General features: G+C 47.8%; 1 protein-coding gene across 6 annotated transcripts in view; it reads right to left on the reverse strand.

Moving 5' to 3' along the window:
* Nucleotides 1-20,923, reverse strand: part of KDM1B (lysine demethylase 1B) — a 639,352-nt gene that overhangs the window by 96,561 nt on the left and 521,868 nt on the right. For all 6 annotated transcript variants that reach the window (XM_069218247.1, XM_069218264.1, XM_069218273.1 and 3 more), the window contains one exon: nucleotides 2,379-2,531. In XM_069218247.1, the coding sequence (XP_069074348.1) occupies nucleotides 2,379-2,531 (153 nt within the window). The remainder of the gene's footprint in view (nucleotides 1-2,378; nucleotides 2,532-20,923) is intronic.

The raw sequence follows: 20,923 nt of genomic DNA on the forward strand, positions 1-20,923 counted from the left end.
TCCTCTGGTACGGACCCCACCCCTCCCCCTCCCTCTAAATGACCTATAGGGGAGGGAAGAGGCGGGTTGCTGGAACCTCCCCTGAAAGGAAGAGGAATAAGAGCCACGCCCAAATCCCCGAAACCTCCTGAAAATTCTAGAAGAGGCAGAGGAAGAAGGAGCTTGCAGTCCTAACGATTTGGCTGTGGCTCTGCTCTCCTTAAATCGTTCCAAGGCTGAATCTGCCTTGGCTCCAAACAGTCTGTCCCCATCAAACGGGAGGTCCAGCAGGGTCGACTGCACATCCGCAGAGAACCCTGAGTTTCGGAGCCAGGCCTGTCTTCTTGCCACCACAGCCGTGCCCATCGCCCTGGCCACCGAGTCGGTCGTGTCCAGCCCAGACTGGATAATCTGGGTCGCGGCAGCCTGGGCGTCCGAGACCACATCCAAAAGACCCTGGGGAAGCTCCGTGAATGAAGACGAAATATCATCCATCAGCGCATGGATGTACCTCCCCAGAATGCACGTGGCGTTGGTGGCCTTCAACGCCAAACTGCATGACGAAAATATTTTCTTGGACTGCGCATCCAGTTTCTTGGAGTCTCTGTCTCCAGGCACCGTCGGGAAGGAACCAGGCGCTGACTTTGAGGAACAGGAGGCTTGCACCACCAAGCTCTCCGGCGTAGGGTGTCTAGAGAGAAAGCCAGGGTCAGATGGTGCAGCTCGATACCTCCTGGCCACAGCCCTATGAACGGCCGAGGAAGACACCGGCTTCTTCCACACCTCCAACACCGGATCCAGCAAAGCCTCATTAAATGGCAAGAGAGGCTCAGCTGCAGCAGAGGCCGGATGCAATACCTCTGTCAGCAAATTCTGCTTTGCCTCTGCCACCGGCAAAGGCAGGTCCAAAAAGCTCGCTGCCTTCCTCACCACAGCATGAAAGGAAGCAGCCTCCTCCGTATATTCCCCTGGAGATGAAAGGTCCCACTCAGGGGAAGTGTCCAGCCCACTGGCTGTATCCAGACCATGCAGTCCGTCTCCAGAGTCCTCAATCTCTCCCTCCTCTAGGACTCGCTGGTACTCTTGCTCTTCTAAAAGACGGAGAGCACGCCTCCTCGAATGAAGTCTCTCCTCGATACGCGGAGTCGACATGGCCTCCGCCGACGTCGAAGAACGGCGCCGATCTCCAGAAGCATCTGACGCCGCGTCCGGCGCCACAGGCAGCTTCGGCGCCGAGGCAGGAGCCGGAGGACGAGGTCTTGGAGCCGATGGACCAACCGGAGTCACAGGGCAAAATCCTGACTTCGACGGAGGGGCAACCGACGCCGGCACCGGCGCCGAGCCCACATTCCCAAAAGGGAGAAAGGGCATAAAGGGTGCCGGCCGAAGAGGCGCAGGATCACCCAACGAAAAGGCCAAGGGCCCCGAAGGACCAGCCGGAGCAGCTCCTGGAGCCATCTGCTGAAAGATGGTATACATCGCATTAAGAAACGCGGTACTATCGGCTCCAGGAGTGGGAAAAGCCGGATACTGGGGTGCCTGGATCGAGGGCGACCCCGACGCCGGCCTCGACGTCTGCGACGCCGGAGAAAACACAAGAGGCTGCACCACCTCAATCACTGACGCCTGACCAGGTGAAGTCGGTGACGCCGGAGAGGGCAACGGCGTCGATGGATGCGGCGTGACCGTGGGGCTGACCTCCCAAGTCCTCCGACGCCGAGCCGAAGGTGACCTCGAATGAGACTCCTTGCTGGAGTGACGTCGTGAGTCTCTACGGCGCCGGGAGTCTCGATGACGCCGGTGAGACCTTGGCGAAGAAGACTTCTTATGATGTTTCTCCTTCTTCTTTGACTTTGCCATGAATAACTTGGCCTCGCGCTCTTTGAGGGCCTTCGGATTCATGTGTTGACATGAATCGCAAGTCGAGACGTCGTGGTCGGAGCTCAAACACCATAGACAGTCGGAGTGAGGATCTGTAACTGACATCTTGCCCCCACACTCTCGACAGGGCTTGAAACCCGACTTCCTCTGAGACATTGTTACCGCAGAGAAGACTACGCAGCAGACAATACACTGTAACCACGAAGGTAACAGTAACTCCCTCGAAGATAACCGTTTCGAATGCACGGAAAAAAGGGAACTGTCATCGGCACGTCGGCGAGGACTTCTTATTGCCTGTATGACGTCAGACGGCGTCGCGTGGGCTAGAGTGACGTCCTCGTCGACGTGCAGAGACTAGTAAGAAGATTTCCGTCAAATGCTGGCGCCATGGGAGTATTCATCAGGTGAGGAATCCACAGGTAGTTGTATCCATCAGAAATATTGTTACCGAAGGTAATGTTTTCATTTGCATTAAACATAAGACAATCAAATACAATGAAAAATGTAGCTGGACATACCTCACCGGCGAAAAATATTTTCCCTTGCACATCCTCAGCAAGAATATCATATGCTTCTCCACTTCCACCAGTCTTAACAAAACTGTATGCCATCTGTGCCCATGGATCTTTGCTCCATCGGGTGACAAAATACTTGGTTGGGTCTGGAACTTCCTGCATGATCAAATAAATATATTAATCTATACTGTTGCCACAACAAGGGTTGCTCGTGTTTCATAGACATTCTGTAGGAAGCTGGCTCTGTGTATACTATATAAAAATGAGATATAGCGTGCACAGAGTCCAGGGGTTCCCCAGAGGATCAACAGAGGCTAAAGTAGATAATATTAACGTTCTCTTTTGTGGTAGCGTGGTAGAGCACTAAGGCTTATCAGAGGGTAGTGCAAAGCATTTGTTGTATAAACACAGGTAATAAAGGAAGCACACACTCAATGACTAACTCCAAGCCAATGGTTTTCATAAAGTAAAAATATATTTTGTTACTTTATTTCTAGAACCACAAGATTCAAATTGTAGGTAAGAACATTTGCAAGTAAGTATCCAACATATGTATCAATACCACTTTGTTTCAATTCGGCAAGTTAAACCGTTTAAAAAAAATAATAATAATAAGTTGTAAAAGCTGACTGCGCAATTTTCAGAAACAGTTTAAGGGGGGAAGAAAAGTTAGCACAGATTTGAGGTAAGTACAAGACTTATGGATCCAGTCTCCAGGGGCTAGGAAGTCCATTGGTTGGGTTTCAAGTTAACCCCAAACACCCACCACCAGCAACAAGGGGCTGGCCAGGTTCAGAGGTCCAAGTTGAGTTCAATTTAACATGGGCTCCTATGGATACTGGAGGCGCTTGGAAACAGGCCTGCTTGCAGGTAAGTACCTGCATCTTCGAAGGGCAGACCTGGGGGGTTTAAAATTCTGAATTCTGAAATCAGATTTCAAATTAAATATATGAATGGCATATGCAGCTCCACTTATAGTGCTTCTTAAAAATTATGCAGAGAAACTAAGAAACTGGTTGTTCTAATTATGGCTAGGAACAAATAGACGTAGTAAAATGCACTAGACACCAAGACCAAACAAAGGATAGATGTGATAGTTTCTAGTTTATTTGTGCACAAACTTTAATGCACTTCCCTTGACACCTGTGTATAATACCTAAAACATGTATGTATGTTCCTTTCCGTTCTCTGCATGATGACTCTCATGCCCTTTGATCGAGATTCCCCCCAATATGGCTGCCACCCATGGCCCCTTGAGACTTACGGGGTTCCATTGCTATTCTTCTACTCCACCACGGGGCTCCCCTTCCCCCCACCTCGTGTTATATAACGCCGGCCGGTTTTCTCCTTGGACCGGCTTCACATTGAACTGACACGTTCTCTACTCCGCACCTTCGGTGAGTTTACCTTACTTCTCTTTTTGTATTTCTGACTCCCCAGAGATGTGTGTCATCTCGGCGGTACGTCCCGTTTACTGTTATATATTTAGAGACTATCAGTACTACTTTCAATCCTGTATTTGACGCTCACGCCAAAAATGTATCCCCGCGTTTCCTGTTCTGACCTATTTCCACTTTAATATGCGCACTGGCCGGGTCCTTGAATCTTTGTTTTTCTGTCTCGGATGCTCTTTGCACCTATATACTCACGCCGGCATGACTAGGAGGACCCACCCCCATATGCCTTACACATCCTTTTTCCCTGGTGATTTCGGCACCAGTCCTAATAATGTTAGCTTCCTTCAGTTGTTACGGTATCGGTTCACCCTTTTTCACCTCCTAATTATGTTACCTACTTCTAGCACCTTGGCACCCAATGTGTTTACTTGGTTGCTTTATTGACAGTAGTGCCCACCTACCCTTTCACTTTCCACACTTTCACTGTGACGCTCTGGCCCCTTAGCCTTGCTAGACTTTCACTACCCTCAGATCACTGCCACTGTCCTCAGTTATCTCCCGGGTCTTTCCACTGTCACTTCTTTACCGGATTCCTCAGTACCCACATCATCCCCGTTCTCCTGTACGCATGTTGACCTATCTGAAACTTGCTCTGCCCTCACCTTTGATGCAATCACTTAATAAACTTACCTTTCACCACTCTTACCTGTAAGGGCTACCCTGCCTCTTTACTGTTACCAACATTCATGCTCTTGTTATGGCCTTTTTTACTCATTTCACTATGTTTTTATTTCTTGTGCGTTCCATTCATATCTTTTACCATCTTAGGATTTACCAAGGTCCTTGGCCTTTCCTTATCTGGGGCTGTACACAGATTACTGCCTGTTCCACCCCCCTGAACTCCTTCCCTGTCACCCATGAACCTTCGGCTGACTCGGACGTTCACGTGCCTTTAACACAGGTATTTCTCCCCTCCCTTGTTCCTGCTTTTTATTTTATTATGTATCTCCACTTTTTTGTTGTTTACCTCGTTGCGTTCATCGCTTTGATACACATTATCTATTTCTCTCACGCTTTAGCCTTCCCTGGATACGGTATTTACGTATTCTTGAGAGTTGCAGTTCGGTCCACTACTTCCGTAGGTAGGCATTTCTATGCATTTGTCTCTACACTTAACATACTTTCCGATCACCTGTGTTTACTTTTTTGGGACACACTATTGCACTCGGTTTTGGTTGCAATCATGCACATTCTGGGGTGCTTATATTTGTTTTGCACCTGTACGGATTCACTTTGGTCTCCACGTGCTACTCTTTATTTTTGTTTGGTATTCATACACAATCCTGACTACAGGTGTTGGATGTCACTTTTCATACACATGTGAATTTGCCATGTCTTTCTACACCAACTCACCTTTGCGCCATTTTTTATGACCTATGTTCCAGAATACATGTACATTTCATAATAGCCATTACAATATGTACTTTCAGCCTTGATAAAGTCACAAGTGTGACGAAACACGTGTCGGCTGTATCTGTTGAGACTTGCTGGCTGTACCTACATGGATGTAACTATGAAGTGACGACTACAGTCCGAATAAAGATCTACTGAAACCTAACGAAGGACTCTGCATTACTTGTTTTCGGACTTACAACGTGCATTATGCTTTTTACAATAACTGAGCAATACGCTATATGAGTGCGGTGGTTATCTCTGTTCATGTATGTATGTATGTTATGCAGGCATACAGGTGAACAAGTTACTTATCTTCGGAAACGTCTTATCTGACAGAGACTATATTTGAGTTCAGATTCCTTACCTTTGAATTCTCCCCAGGCATCCGACTGGATCCAGGAGATTTTTCGTGAGCAGTACCCCTGCACCGGAATTTCTTTCGTGAGCAGTACCCCTGCACGCTCATAGGCGGAATCGATTGGCTTTGTGTCTGTTGACAGCATCGTCTGCGTACCCAGCGGTGCTGGCATCAGTTTCTTTTTGCGACTTTGCCCACCAGAATTGCAGAGCCATGAAGAACACTGACCGCTGGTGTGTCAAAATTAGGGCCCTGAAAGGCATACAGCCCTGTTTCTAGAAATCCATTTGCAGACTGAGGAGTATAGTTGGGTCAGTAAGGTATATGTAGCTAGATATAGTTTCTACCAGATAAGGCGTTAGCAAAGGTAAGTAACTTGTTCATCTGATAGACATCAAGCTACGGATTCCTTATCTTTGAATAGATACCCAAGCAACACCATCCTTGGAGATGGGTTTGCAAACCAATTTCAAACAAGGAAGTCCTGCAGGACCGAACAGGCAAAGTGCCCATCCCTACGGACCTGACTGTCCAGGCAGTAATGTTCAGTGAATGTGTGCAGGGAGGCCGATGTTGCTACCTGGTAGATGTTTAGGACTGGAACTCCCTGTGCTAAGGCTGTGGTTGCAGCTTTAGCTCTGGTGGAATGAGCTTACAACACATTTAGGAGGTTGCTTCTTGGCCAGTGTAGCAGCTCTTGATGTAGAGTACGACCCAACGAGTGATGGTTTGTTTCTGCACCACCCAATCTTTCTTCGCACCCACATACCCTGCTGTAGGAAGGCGGCTCTGTATATACTATCTCAAAGTGAGAGATAGTGTGCACAGAGTTCAAGGGTTCCCCTTAGAGGTTGATAGTGGCAAAATTAGATAATTCTAATGCTCTATTTTGTGGTAGTGTGGTCGAGCAGTAGGCTTATTAGAGGGTAGTGTTAAGTATTTGTTGTACACACACAGGCAATGAATGAGGAACACACACTCAAAGACTTAACTCCAGGCCAAAAGTTTTATATAGAAAATATATTTTCTTAATTTATTTTAGAACCACAAGATTCAAGATTTGAAGTGAATACATAAAATGCAAGGTACTCCACATAGGTAAGTAAGGAACTTTGAATTAGAGCAGTAACACAGTTTTAGTTAAAATGGCAATAAGCTATTTGAAAAGTGGACGCAGTGCAAAAATCAACAGTTCCTGGGGGAGATAAGTATTGGTTAGTTTCTCAGGTAAGTAAGGCACTTACAAGTTCAGTCTCCTGGGCACAGGCAGCCCACCGTTGGGGGTTCAAGGCAACCCCAAAGTCACTGCACCAGCAACACAGGGCCGGTCAGGTGCAGAGGTCAAAGGAGGGCCCAAAACATATAGCTGCCTATGGGGAACAGGGGTGCTCCGATTCCAGTCTGCCAACAGGTAAGTACCTGTATCTTCGGAGGGCAGACCAGGGAGGTTTTGTAGAGCACTGGGGGGGGACACAAGTAGGCACACAAAACACACCCTAAGCGGCACAGGGGCGGCCGGGTGCAGTGTGCTTAGCAGGTGCCGGGTTTTCAATAGAAATCAATGGAGGGACCTGAGGGTCACTCTAGCGGTGCAGGCAGGGCACAGGGGGGCTTCTCGGGCCAGCCACCTACCGGGCTAGGCAGGGAGGTGGTTGCCTGATGGTCACTCCTGCACCGGAGTTCGGTTCCTTTTGATCCTGGGGGCTGCGGGTGCAGTGCTTGGTCCAGGCGTTGGGTTCTGTGGGAGTGCAGGGGGGTCGTCTCAGGTTTTTAACGAGGTCGCAGTCACCTGGGAGCCCTCTCTGCAGTGTTGGTTCACTGGAGCTCGAGCCGGGGGTGTCGGGTACAGAGTGTGAAGTCTCACACTTCCGGCGGTAAGAGTGAGGTCTTTTAAAAGTTGCTAAAAAGTTGCAAAGTTTTTGCTGTTTTTGAACAGTGCCGCTGTTCTTGGGAGTTTCTTGGTCCTTCGGTTCAGGGCAGTCCTATGAGGCTTCAGAGGTCGCTGGTCCCTGTCGGATGCGTTGCTGTGCAGGTTTTTGAGTCTGGAGACAGGCCAGTAGGGCTGGGGCCAAGTCAGTTGTCATCTCTGTCGTCTCTGTAGGGTTTTCAGGTCAGCAGTCCTTCTTCTTTGTGTAGGTTGCAGGAATCTGATTTCCTGAGTTCTGGGTCGCCCCTAAATACTAGATTTAGGGGTGTGTTTAGGTCAGGAGGGCAGTACCTAATGGCTACTGTCCTGGAGGGTAGCTAAACCCTCTTTGTGCCTCCTCCCTGAAGGGAGGGGGGCACATCCCTAATCCTATTGGGCGAATACTCCAAACTCAAGATGGAGGATTTCTAAAGGCAGGGGTCACCTCAGCTGAGGACACCTTAGGGGCTGTCCTGACTGGTGGGTGACTCCTCCTTTTTTTTCTCATTATCTCCTCCAGCCTTGCCGCCAAAAGTGGGGGCAGGCATCTCCACTAGCTGGGATGCCCTGGGGTGCTGTAACAAAAGGCATGAGCCTTTGAGGCTCACTGCCAGTTGTTACAGTTCCTGCAGGGGGAGGTGAGAAGCACCTCCACCCAGTGCAGGCTTTGTTTCTGTCCTCAGAGAGCACAAAGGCTCTCAACCCAAGGGGGTCAGAAACTCATCTCAGTGGCAGGCTGGCACAGACAAGTCAGTCCTGCACTGAAGGATTGGGTAAAATACAGGGAGCATCTACTAAGATGCCCTGTGTGTGCATTTTGTAATAAATCCAACACTGGCATCAGTGTGGGTTTAATATTCTGAGCAGTGTGATACCAAACTTCCCAGTATTCAGTGTAGCCATTATCTAGCTGTGGAGTTCGTTTTGACAAACTCCCAGACCATATACTTAATATGGCCACACTGTACTTACAATGTCTAAGAATTGACTTAGACACTGTAGGGGCATATTGCTCACACAGCTATGCCCTCACCTGTGGTATAGTGCACCCTGCCTTAGGGCTGTAAGGCCTAGAGGGGTGACTTACCTATGCCACAGGCAACAATTTGTGTGCATGGCATCCTGAGGGGGATGCCATGTCGACTTTGCCTTTTTGTCTCCACCAACACACACAATCTACAATGGCAGTGTGCACGTGTTAGGTGAGGGGTCCATTAGGGTGGCACAACATGTGCTGCAGCCCTTAGGGGCTGTCCTTGGTCACAGGGCCCTTGGTACCACTGGTACCTTTTACAAGGGACTTATCTGTTTGCCAGGGATGTGCCAATTGTGGAACAATGGTAAATTTTTAAGTGAAAGAACACTGGTGCTGGGGCCTGGTTAGCAGGGTCCCAGCACACTTATCAGTCAAGTCAGCATCAATGTCAGGCACAAAGTGGGGCTAACTGCAACAGGGAGCCATTTTCCTACACCCACGAAGAGTTAATCATCCACCCAGAACTCAGGGGTATGGTCAAGGTAGACCGACAATTCTCTTTTTGGGTCCAGGCGGTGGAGTATCTCCTCTTCTTAAAAGGATGTGGGGGTGCGTAGAAAGTAGGCAGAGTGATTGATTTGCCTACATGAAACGGTGTGACCACTTATGGTAGAAAAGACGCCCTGCTGCGAAGCACCATTTTGTCAGGATTTATCAATAAGTGTGGTGGGTTTGGACCAGGTACCCAAAATTAAGTCTGTGAGGGCATCATTGAATGAGAGTAGGGATTTGAATGTGGAGACTCCAGGTTGCAGCACCTCCGTCAAGAGATTAGTCTTGACTGCCACCGAGGATAGCTGAAGGTCTAGGGCCTCAGCTGCTCTCTGCACAACCACTGCGTAGGAAGCTCCATTCTCCATAGCCACGGTAGGGGGAGAAAGCGTATCAGTATCTGGAAAGGTATCCAGTCCACTGGCTTCACCCGGATCCTCACGCCAGTCCATTGCGCCCTAATAGGGCTAGTATTTTAAAGGGTCCAGAGACCCCTCCCAATCTTTCCTGAGGTCTAGCTCAACGTAATAAGGCTCAGGCTCTGATCTGGGAGGCAAGGCTCCTCCCGGCATTGGGCAACACCCATCCGGCTCTGTATTGGAGTCGGGATACAATGGGGATGGCACCACCAGGGCCGGGAGCCTTAGCATCAGGACCAGTGATGGGGAAGGTCGACATGGTATGACTGGCTCAGTCCGGATTCAGGACTGGATCCTTTGGGACCCATTGGCACCAGGGCCGAAGCCGCAAGCTGAGAACCCAATGAAGCCTCCTCTGAATCCGTGGGGCCCGAAGGTGCACCAACAGGGTCGGACTGGCCAAAAATGAGATGATGGCCTCATAGAACTCCTTAAGTTGGGCAGGGGTCACTCCAGTTCCCTGAAAGTCAGGGAGGCGTAGAGATGGCCTAGGGAGAGGTTCGGAGGAAGAAGGCCCAGAATGGAGATGCTCCCAGGCTTCGTCGAACCCAGCTGAAGAGAAGTCGAAGACCGCTTTAACTTCTTACTCTCCCCTTTTTGTGCCTCAACTTACCTGATCGTCTCGAGGACTTTGAATCAGACAAAGATGACTTGGCTCCACTACGGGTCCCCGGGACCTTGCCCTCGATCGAGACATTGACCTGCACAGTCGCATGCCGACGGCCATCAGCTTTATGAACTGCTCCCTCAAAACCTGGCCAAACAACTGGAGCACAATTTTGGGTCGTGGTCGCGCTCCAAATACCATAGGCAGATGAGGTGCGGATCCGTCATCAGCATTGGCCGGTGACAGGCTCTGCAGGGCTTAAAACCCATTTTATGCGACAACATCCTCAAAACATCAGGAGGTAAACTCTAAAAAAAAAAAAAAAAAAAAAAAACAACAAAAGTCCAGTGAAAACCCGACTGAGGGGTAGCTCTTCTCTCGGATCAGCACTGCTGGCGCGGACCTGACACGAGCTCACCTGGGTGGCACCTATATAGGTACTGTGGCCTCACTTCCAGAGCAGGCGACACAGAGCCAATCAATGCCACCAACTGGCGCACAATGGTACTGCTCATGAAAAATCTTCCGGATCCAGTCTGATGCCTGTGGAGAAATCAAATGTAAGGAATCTGCAGCTAGAAGTCTCTATCAGATACAGTTTTTAACTATATCTATCAGTACAGGGGTAAGGAGATTCACCCAAAGAACAAGCTTGAAAGAATACCTAAGAGTACGTGTGTTATTTAGGTTCTCCCCATACATGAGATAGTGGAATTTACCTATTGTAGGTCATCAAAAATGAAGATTGTTTTGACTATGTTTAAACTAGGCAACTGAAAAAATACATAACCTCCCATTATTGGGCGTTGCTGAAGGAGTTGTACTTTAGTTTGGAAAAAAAGCTCTACATGCTCTAAATATATATAGGCCACAGCCCAGAAGGCTTCAAAGAAGTATGTTGGTCCTTCAAGAAACATGAATGTCTGCTGCTCGTTGAGGAAGTGCAAGGTCATTGAAGAAACTGAGGTAGATCAGAGAAACCTCATCATAAATGTGGGCTGCTCAGTCAAGACAAAGCTTTTGAACAGAGGGAGTTAAAAACATAATTTAAATTATTAAATATCCCCAGTGCCTCTATTAAACTTTACAATTCAGCTCCCATTTTACTTTTGTAATCATTTACCCCCTAATCCTTAGCACTCTACCTCTCCTCTCATCCTGTATTCTAAACCTGCACAATCCTTTTTTAATCATACTATTACCATCCTCTGATTCCATCTTCCCTACCCTATCACCCACCCATCCTTTGCTATTTGTTCCCTTATTCTCAGTGCAGATTCTCCTCATTCACAAAGCAACCTGCCTCTCACCCTTTGAACTTTCGCGTCAAGAGTCTCTTCACCCTTTATGTTGTCACTTTATGATCCCTTGCACTCTATTTTGTGACCTGCGTGCATTTATCCTCCCCGATGCAGAGCAACTTCAAAGAAACAAAGCCATCATAACTACCAAGAACTTTCTTTTCTAACACCTTTTTTCTTATTGGCATTTATCAACCCAAAACACGCATTACAGCAGAGGTTTTGAAAGGACATTGACTTGCCTGAGGTCAGGTAGTGTTACAACGAAACATGCCATTAACTCCCACGCTCCAACAGACCCATCCCTTCACTCAAAATTCGACAGGTGGCATCAGTACAGAGTGCAACTTATCATACTTAGAATTCCTAATCAGTTCACTTCCAAACAATATCACCGCTCAGACTAGGAGTTCCCTTGAACTCCATGTAGAGAGTATGCTTCCCGAAGGACCAAGGCCAGCAGCCCAGCTACCTCATCAAGACCATCAGGATCATATGTTTGCCCTGAACCTTTTGCCAGAGGTTGTTGCCCTTCAACCCCAGTCCTCTTTATTCCACCAGTTCCTCCACAATCATGCTCCAATTGAAATTTGATTCCCACTCCTGCAACGTTGGTGGGGCTGGGCTTCCCCATCTTCGGGCTAAGTCTTTAATCATCATCGCTAGGCCCACATTGTAGAACAGGACATACCTCTCCAGGGTCTGCTCCCCCCATATACCCAACTCCACCAGCTGTTATCCAAATAGATCTCCACCACCTTGGACAATCAGGACTCCACCTGTTTCCAATAATGTTGTACAATCAGGCACTCCCACAGAGTATGGAGCAGTATAACCCCCCCCCCAGCCACACTCTCTGAGGCAAAATGTTTGAGTCACATCTTCCCAATATGTATAGGCATTCCATCTTAAAGTCCACCTTGTGAAAGAATTTCAATTGGACCAGACAGAACCCCGCACTTATTGTTACCGCATGCAGGTATCAACAGTCCCCCCCCCCAAGCGTCATATTCCCAGGTCATGTTCCCAGCGGTCTCTAAGAGGGGTCAGGTCGGGATGACTAAGAGCCATTAGCGTAGAATACACTTTATGAGATGGCATACAAATAAGCATGCAGTGGGGAAAATAGGACCCTGTGCTCCAGCTGGGATTCCTCTGGCAGGTCTTCCAGTAGGGGACTATAACCATTAAAGATATTTTGCATCTGTAAATATATGAGAAACTGGCTGCCCAACATATTATACTCAGCTTGTAGTTCATTAAAGGTGATCAGCTTGCCCTCCCTCCAGACGTCCCCCACTACAGAGATGCCCAGCACGTCCCATTTCTTGTGACTTTTGATATTCCTAAGCTCTTTCCGCACCTCTGCCTCCCACAGAGGGGTCGCCAGTGTGATCTGTCATTTCCACCCCATAAGCCCTTTAGCCCTTCGTCATATCTCGAGCACCTGTGCCGTCTGCGCTGGGAGACCTCATGACCTCTCCCCCCCCATACAGGTAGTGTAGGTGTCCCACGGGGTCCATCACTCTCCTAGCTGCCATAACAAAGAGCTTTACCAGATGTGGAAAAACCCAGTCATTCACCACAACTAGATGTGCCGCCCAGTAATACAGCCTCAGATTTGGGAAGACAATGCCCATCCCAGGCCTTTGTGGTCAGCATGCTTAGAGTGATTCGGGGGCCCCCGTTCCAGAGCAGCATTCTTGTGACTTTGTCCATCCGCCGGAAGAACCTTGTCCGGCACATCACAGGGAGTATTTTGGAGAACATAAAAGTGCTTTGGGAGATGGATCATTTTAAACACAGCCCTACACAACAAGGACAATGGGAGGTGATACCAGTGACCTACATCCTGTTTGTACGGCTCCAAGATCCTACCCAGATTGACCTGGAAAAAGCGCTCACGGTCAGACGTGACATAAATACCTAAACCCCTTTGGTTCCCACCAGAGTGGGGGGATCTGTGTCGGAGATCACCCTTCCGTTAGTGGGTGTACCATTGATTTCTCCCAGTAGATGTGCAACCTAGTGTATTCCTCGTATATCTACAGGATTTCCAGCATGCACCACAGTGATCGGGTGGGTTCCGAGAGAAGAGAATTAGAAGATAATACTTTATCGCATGATTAACTAAAATCATTACAATCTGGGATCCTCAAACAGGGGGAGAAACAGCACCAATAAATAAGGATGAAATGCATGTATATTAAACATTGGCTAAGAGCATAATAAAACAAGGTGACACAATTAAAATCATTGGGAGGACAGCATTGGTAAATGGGCTGTTCCTCCCCTTGGCACCACTTTGAATTCTGCTAGCTACAATAAGATGTCATCAGCAAAAAGGGATATCACATCCTCCCAGCTATCCCAGCTAAAAGTCCTAATCTAGGCATCCCTCCGGATCCAGCTCACCTTCTTGTGCCTCTCCTGATTTTTATGTCCCCAGACATCACTCTGTATACCTCCACTTGGGTCACAAGGTTGTAGTATAACAGTTATACCCATCTCAGGATGGAACCCCCAAATCCCATCTTCTCCAGGACTGCTCACAAGTACAACCATTCTAAGTATTAGAACGCTTTCTCTGCATCCAATTGTGATATTACCACGGACTCTCAGATCTGCCCACCATGGATAAGGCATCCACACACCCACCGGAGGTTGTGGTGCTCCACCCTGTGGGGCATAAGCCCCGACTGGTCTGCCTTCACCAGGGTGTCCAATATCCGCTGCAGTCGGTGAACTAACACCTTTGCCAGAACCTTTGCTTCCACATTGATCAGGAATATCCGGCAAAATAACATGCATTCCTCCCTTGATTTCTCTTCCTTATGAATTGGGACTATCAATGAGCGACGCAGGTCCTCCAGCAGCGAACCGTCCCGTCTTGTCACCTATATAGAGTTCCCCCAGCTGGGTATCACCTGTATCCAAAAGACACTTAAAAAAAACTCTCTGGGGAAGTAATTTGGGCCAGAAGCCCGACCCTTTTTTCATGTGGGCAAGGGCCTCTGCAATCTCGGAATCGGAGATCTCTGCATCTAGGGCCACACAGTCATTCTCTGCAAGCAATGGCATCGGGAAATCTCAGAAAAAGGCCGACAAGCCTTCCATATCCCAGGGATTCAAAATGGTTTCTTAACTGTAGGAGCAGTTTTGCAGCTTGAAGAATTTTCTGGATTCACATGCTGTGTATTAATCCGCCATCCAGTGGTTGCGTCTGGAATTCTCCAATATAGTAGTAGTCCTTCTTCTCTTTTTTTATTGTATTTGTTGGACGTCAACGGTTCCACCATTTGGTCTCCTATCCTGCCTCCTCTGATGTAATACGTCCGCCCTGGAAGCACCCATTTGTGGTCGCCATCTTCAGATTCTATTTTTTTTTTTCCTCCCTTCTCCCATACTCTAGGGGAGGTGGCTGGGTCGCTTGTGGATCCAGAAAATTCTTCTTGCTGCAAAATTACTTCTGTAGGTAAGAAACCATTTCATTTTGCAGCATGAATCTTTTCGGGATTCAATTGCTGTGATTTGATTTTGTAGCAGTTTCCTAATACTGAGGTGGTTGGGATGAAGATGTGCTTAGATTTGTAAACAGATGTTTGAGCACTTTTTGTCCCACTTGAGCTTCCTTAGTGTTTAGTTAACGTGTGGACTGAAGACCAAGTAGCTGCAATGCCTTTAAGTGTATGTTTGCTAGAAATGCAATGGTTGCTCATTTTTGTACGTGTTGAGTGCCATTTTGGTGCAGAATTCAGTTGTTTTCCTGTACTTGTGTGTCAAAGCTGAATGGATTGTGAGATCCAACTACCAATAGTGCTTTAGTCACTTGTTTATCCAAATTGCTGTCTGCACAGGAAACAAATTGTTGCTTTGTTTTCCTGCTTGTCTTTGACTTCTCCATATAATAAATGGTTGCTCGTCTTGCATGTGTAACGCTCTCTCTGCTTGATTTTCTGGGGTTTGGAAAAAACTTGGAATTTGTATAGTTAGATTTTTTGTAGGAGTGTGAAATTACCTTGGTTAAGAACTGTGGTTCTGTTTTCATGACTATTCTGTCCTTGCAGACTTGTAAATAAGGCTTTTGAATTGTGAGTGCCTGTATTTCACCCACCCTGTAAAGAGATGTCAATGCCACCAGAAAAGCTGTCTTCAGAGAGCACCTCTAACATGGCTTTGTGTAAAGGCTCAAAATGTTTACCCATTTGTTGTGTTAGCACTATGTTTAGATTCCATGTGGGTCCTGGTATACGTCTGGATGGTGGGGTTCTCTTTGCTCCTTCTTGGATGTGTTTTATTACTGATGTTCTGAAAAAATATCTTCCTATGTGACCTCACGTGTAGACCATAATTGTTGCCAAATCTACCTTTAAAGATGCATAAATTATTTTGTAGTCAAGTAGGCGTGTGAGGTATTTTATTACAGTTGCTTCCTTAGCGTTTCCTGCAATAAGCCCCTTTTCTGACACCACAATGAGTATCTCTTCCATTTGGCTGCCTACCACTTTCTTGTTGTTGGCCTTCTTGCTTCTCTGAGAATGACCATTGTGTTTTCCAGTAGGCATAGTTGTCCAAATTCTAAGTCTTCAGGAGCAATGCTGGCAAACTAAAACACTGGTTCTGGGTGTAGAACTCTTGCCCCTCACATTGACAGCAGGTCTTGGTGTTTTGGTAATCTCTGAATGTTGCCCTGCACATTCCCATTAGTTCTGAAAAACATGTTTGCTTCGCCCAGTTAGGGGCAATAAGTATTAGCATCATCTTGGCCATCTGGATGCAAAGTATTGGCATTTTGCGTTTGTTGGATTTGCAAATAGATCTGTTTCTGGTGTTCCCCATGTCATGAATATCTGTTTGAGTACTGCTTGATTGAGTTCCCATTTGTGGAAGCTTGATGCTCGTCTGCTCAGTTTGTCCGCTTTTACATTGTCTTTCCCTGGTAGATGAACTGCTGTTAGATCTATTTGCCTCGGAATTGCCTGTTTCCAGATTTCCTGGGCTAGCCTTAACTCCTTCCCTGCCATGGACATAATGGTTACGTCCATGGCAGCGCCCGTGTGGCGCCATGGACGTAACCATTACGTCCTGCATACTGCCCTCGGGAGAAGCGCTAGCACTCCCCCCGAGGGCCACCCCCCCAGGTCAGGGCTGAAAGGGCAATCCCTTCCCCTTCAACCCCAGAACCTCCCCTCACCCCCCCGTGACGTCAGCGCGCGAGCGCGCGCGCGCGCGCTGACAATCACAGAGCCTCCCCCATCGGGAAAGAGAAATGCTTAGCATTTCTCTTTCGATCACGTGGGGGAGGCAAGGAGAGGCTTCAAAGGGAAGGAAATGTATTTCCTTCCCTTTATAGCCCCACCAGACACCAGGGATGTTTTTTTTTTGGTTTGAAAGTGACATAAGGGAGCGACCCCTTGGGCAAGGGTCGCTCCCAGGGGGGGCAAATTGTATTTAGACCATTTCTGCCCCCCTTGGGGGCAGATTGGCCGAATTTAGGTCAATCTGCCCCCAAGGGGGCAAAAACCACTTGGCAGCAGGGATTTTTTTTTTGGCGCCAATGAAACGCAGGGGGAGCGACCCCGTAGGCAAGGGTCGCTCCCAGGCGGGGGTTGGGGAGGTGGGGGGGCAAATTTATTTTAGGCCATTTCTGCTCTCCCCCGGGGGCAGATCGGCCTATTGTTATTCGCCAGGGCAAATTTCTTTTTGGGTTTTGTTTGTTTTTTTAGAGACGGGGAGCGACCCATTAGGCAAGGGTCGCTCCCCTGGGAGGCAAATTGTATTTAGACCATTTCTGGCCCCCTTGGAGGCAGATTGGCCGATTTTAGGTCAATCTGCCCCCAAGGGGGCAGAAACCACTTGGCACCGGGATTTTTTTTTTTGGTGCCAATGTCACGCAGGGGAGCGACCCCGTAGGCAAGGGTCGCTCCCGGGGAGGGGTAAATTTATTTCAGGCCATTTTTGACCCCCCCCCCGGGGGCAGATCGTCCTATTGTTATTAGGCCGATCTGCCCCCAAGGGGGGCAGAAACCTCTAGGCGCCAGGGCAATTTTTTTTTGTGTGTTTTCTTTTTGTTTGTTTGTTTTTTTTAGATGGGGAGCGACCCATTAGGCAAGGGTCGCTCCCCTGGGAGGCAAATTGTATTTAAACCATTTCTGCCTCCCTTGGGGGCAGATTGGCCGATTTTAGGTCAATCTGCCCCCAAGGGGGCAGAAACCACTTGGCACCGTGGATTTTTTTTTTGGTGCCAATGTCACGCAGGGGGAGCGACCCCGTAGGCAAGGGTCGCTCCCGGGGAGGGGTAAATTTATTTCAGGCCATTTTTGACCCCCCCCGGGGGCAGATCGGCCTATTGTTATTAGGCCGATCTGCCCCCAAGGGGGGCAGAAACCTCTAGGCGCCAGGGCAAATTTTTTTTGTGTGTTTTCTTTTTGTTTGTTTGTTTTTTTTTAGATGGGGAGCGACCCATTAGGCAAGGGTCGCTCCCCTGGGAGGCAAATTGTATTTAGACCATTTCTGCCCCCCTTGGGGGCAGATTGGCTGATTTTAGGTCAATTTGCCCCCAAGGGGGCAGAAACCACTTGGCACCGGGGATTTTTTTTTTGGCACCAATGTCACGCAGGGGGAGCGACCCCGTAGGCAAGGGTCGCTCCCGGGGAGGGGTTGGGGTGCAAATTTATTTTAGGCCATTTCTGCCCCCCCGGGGGCAGATCGGCCTATTGTTATTAGGCCTATCTGCCCCCAAGGGGGGCAGAAACCTCTAGGAGCCAGGGCAATTTTTTTTTGTGTTTATTTTTTGTTTGTTTGTTTTTTTAGAGATGGGGAGCGACCCATTAGGCAAGGGTCGCTCCCCTGGGGGGCAAATTGTATTTAGACCATGTCTGCCCCCCTTGGGGGCAGATTGGCCGATTTTAGGTCAATCAGCCCCCAAGGGGGCAGAAACCACTAGGCACCGGGGATTTTTTTTTTTGGCGACAATGTCACGCAGGGGGAGCGACCCCGTAGGCAAGGGTCACTCTCGGAGGTGGGGAGGGATTTGGGGGGGGGGGCGACAAATTTATTTTAGGCCATTTCTGCCCCCCCCCCTGGGGCCGGCTGAGCTAGAGGCCAAAATCCACAGGTAGGCACGGTTTTCTATGAAAAAAAGTGATGTGTCCACGTTGTGTTTTGGGCCATTTCCTGTTGCGGGCGCTAAGCCTACCCACACAAGTGAGGTATCATTTTTTTCGGGAGACTTGGGGGAACGCTGGGTGGAAGGAAATTTGTGGCTCCTCTCAGATTCCAGAACTTTCTGTCACCGAAATGTGAGGAAAACATGTTTTTTTAGCCAAATTTTGAGGTTTGCAAAGGATTCTGGGTAAGAGAACCTGGTCAGAGCCCCACAAGTCACCCCATCTTGGATTCCCCTAGGTCTCTAGTTTTAAAAAATGCACAGGTTTGGTAGGTTTCCCTAGGTGCCGGCTGAGCTAGAGGCCAAAATCTACAGGTAGGCACTTTGCAAAAAACACCTCTGTTTTCTTTCAAAAAAATGTGATGTGTCCAAGTTGCGTTTTGGGGCATTTCCTGTCGCAGGCGCTAGGCCTACCCACCACAAGTGAGGTATCATTTTTATCGGGAGACTTGGGGAAACGCTGGGTGGAAGGAAATGTGTGGATCCTCTCTGATTCCAGAACTTTCTGTCACCAAAATGTGAGGAAAATGTGTTTTTTAGCCAAATTTTGAGGTTTGAAAAGGATTCTGGGTAACAGAACCTGGTCAGAGCCCAAGTCACCCCATCTTGGATTCCCCTAGGTCTCTAGTCTTCAAAAATGCACAGGTTTGGTAGGTTTCCCTAGGTGCCGGCTGAGCTAGAGGCCAAAATCTACAGGTAGTCACTTTGCAAAAAACACCTCTGTTTTCTTTAAAAAAATGTGATGTGTCCACGTTGCGTTTTGGGGCATTTCCTGTCGCGGGCGCTAGGCCTACCCACACAAGTGAGGTATCATTTTTATCGGGAGACTTGGGGGAACGCTGGGTGGAAGGAAATGTGTGGCTCCTCTCTGATTTCAGAACTTTCTGTCACCAAAATTTGAGGAAAATGTGTTTTTTTAGACAAAGTTTGAGGTTTGCAAAGGATTCTGGGTAACAGAACCTAGTCAGAGCCCCACAAGTCACCCCATCTTGAATTCCCCTAGGTCTCTAGTTTTAAAAAATGCACAGGTTTGGTAGGTTTCCCTAGGTGTCGGCTGAGCTAGAGGCCAAAATCTACAGGTAGACACTTTGCAAAAAACACCTCTGTTTGCTTTAAAAAAATGTGATGAGTCCACGTTGCGTTTTGGGGCGTTTCCTGTCGCGGGCGCTAGGCCTACCCACACAAGTGAGGTATCATTTTTATCGGGAGACTTGGGGGAACATAGATTAGCAAAACAAGTGTTGTTGCCCCTTGTCTTTCTCTACATTTTTTCCTTCCAAATATAAGAGTGTGTAAAAAAAGACATCTATTTGAGAAATGCCCTGTAATTCACATGCTAGTATGGTCATCCCGGAATTCAGAGATGTGCAAATAACCACTGCTCCTCAACACCTTATCTTGTGCCCTTTTTGGAAATACAAAGGTTTTCTTGATAGCTATTTTTCACTCTTTATATTTCAGCAAATGAATTGCTGTATACCCAGTATAGAATGAAAACGCACTGCAGAGTGCAGCTCATTTATTGGCTCTGGGTACCTAGGGTTCTTGATGAACCTACAAGCCCTATATATCCCCGCAACCGGAAGAGTCCAGCAGACGTAACGGTATATTGCTTTAAAAAATCTGACATTGCAGGAAAAAGTTACAGAGTAAAACGTAGAGAAAAATTGCAGATTTTTTGCACCTTAATTTCAAAATTCTGTTTTTTCAGTTGTTATTTTCTTTAGGAAACCCTTGTAGGATCTACACAAATTACCCCTTGCTGAATTCAGAATTTTGTCTACTTTTCAGAAATGTTTCTGGGATCCAGCATTGGTTTCATGCCCATTTCAGTCACTGACTGGAAGGAGGCTGAAAGCACAAAAATCGTAAAAATGGGCTATGCCCCAGTAAAATGCCACAATTGCGTTGAAGAATTAGGCTTTCTGATTCAAGTCTGCCTGTTCCTGAAAAGCTAGGAAGCTGGTGATTTTAGCACCGCAAACCCTTTGTTGATGCCATTTTCAGGGAAAAAACCACAAGCCTTCTTCTGCAGCCCCTTTTTCCCATTTGTTTGAAAAAAACGAAATTTTCACTGTATTTTGGCTAATTTCTTGGCCTCCTTCTGGGGAACCCACAAAGTCTGGGTACCTCTAGAATCCCTAGGATGTTGGAAAAAAGGACGCAAATTTGGCGTGGGTAGCTTATGTGAACAAAAAGTTATGAGGGCCTAAGCGTGAACTGCCCCAAATAGCCTAAAAAAAGGCTTGGCACCTGAGGGGGAAAAGGCCTGGCAGCGAAGGGGTTAATAGAGCAAAGGATTGAGTTCCTCCCTCTTTGTTTTTTGTTTATTTAGAACACTGTAGTAGTATTGTCTGTTTAAATTAAGATTGTTCTTACCCACAGCTCTTTCTGAAAGGCTTTTAAGAC

This window comes from Pleurodeles waltl, chromosome 2_1 (genome assembly GCF_031143425.1).
Source record: "Pleurodeles waltl isolate 20211129_DDA chromosome 2_1, aPleWal1.hap1.20221129, whole genome shotgun sequence".
Lineage (NCBI taxonomy): Eukaryota > Metazoa > Chordata > Amphibia > Caudata > Salamandridae > Pleurodeles > Pleurodeles waltl.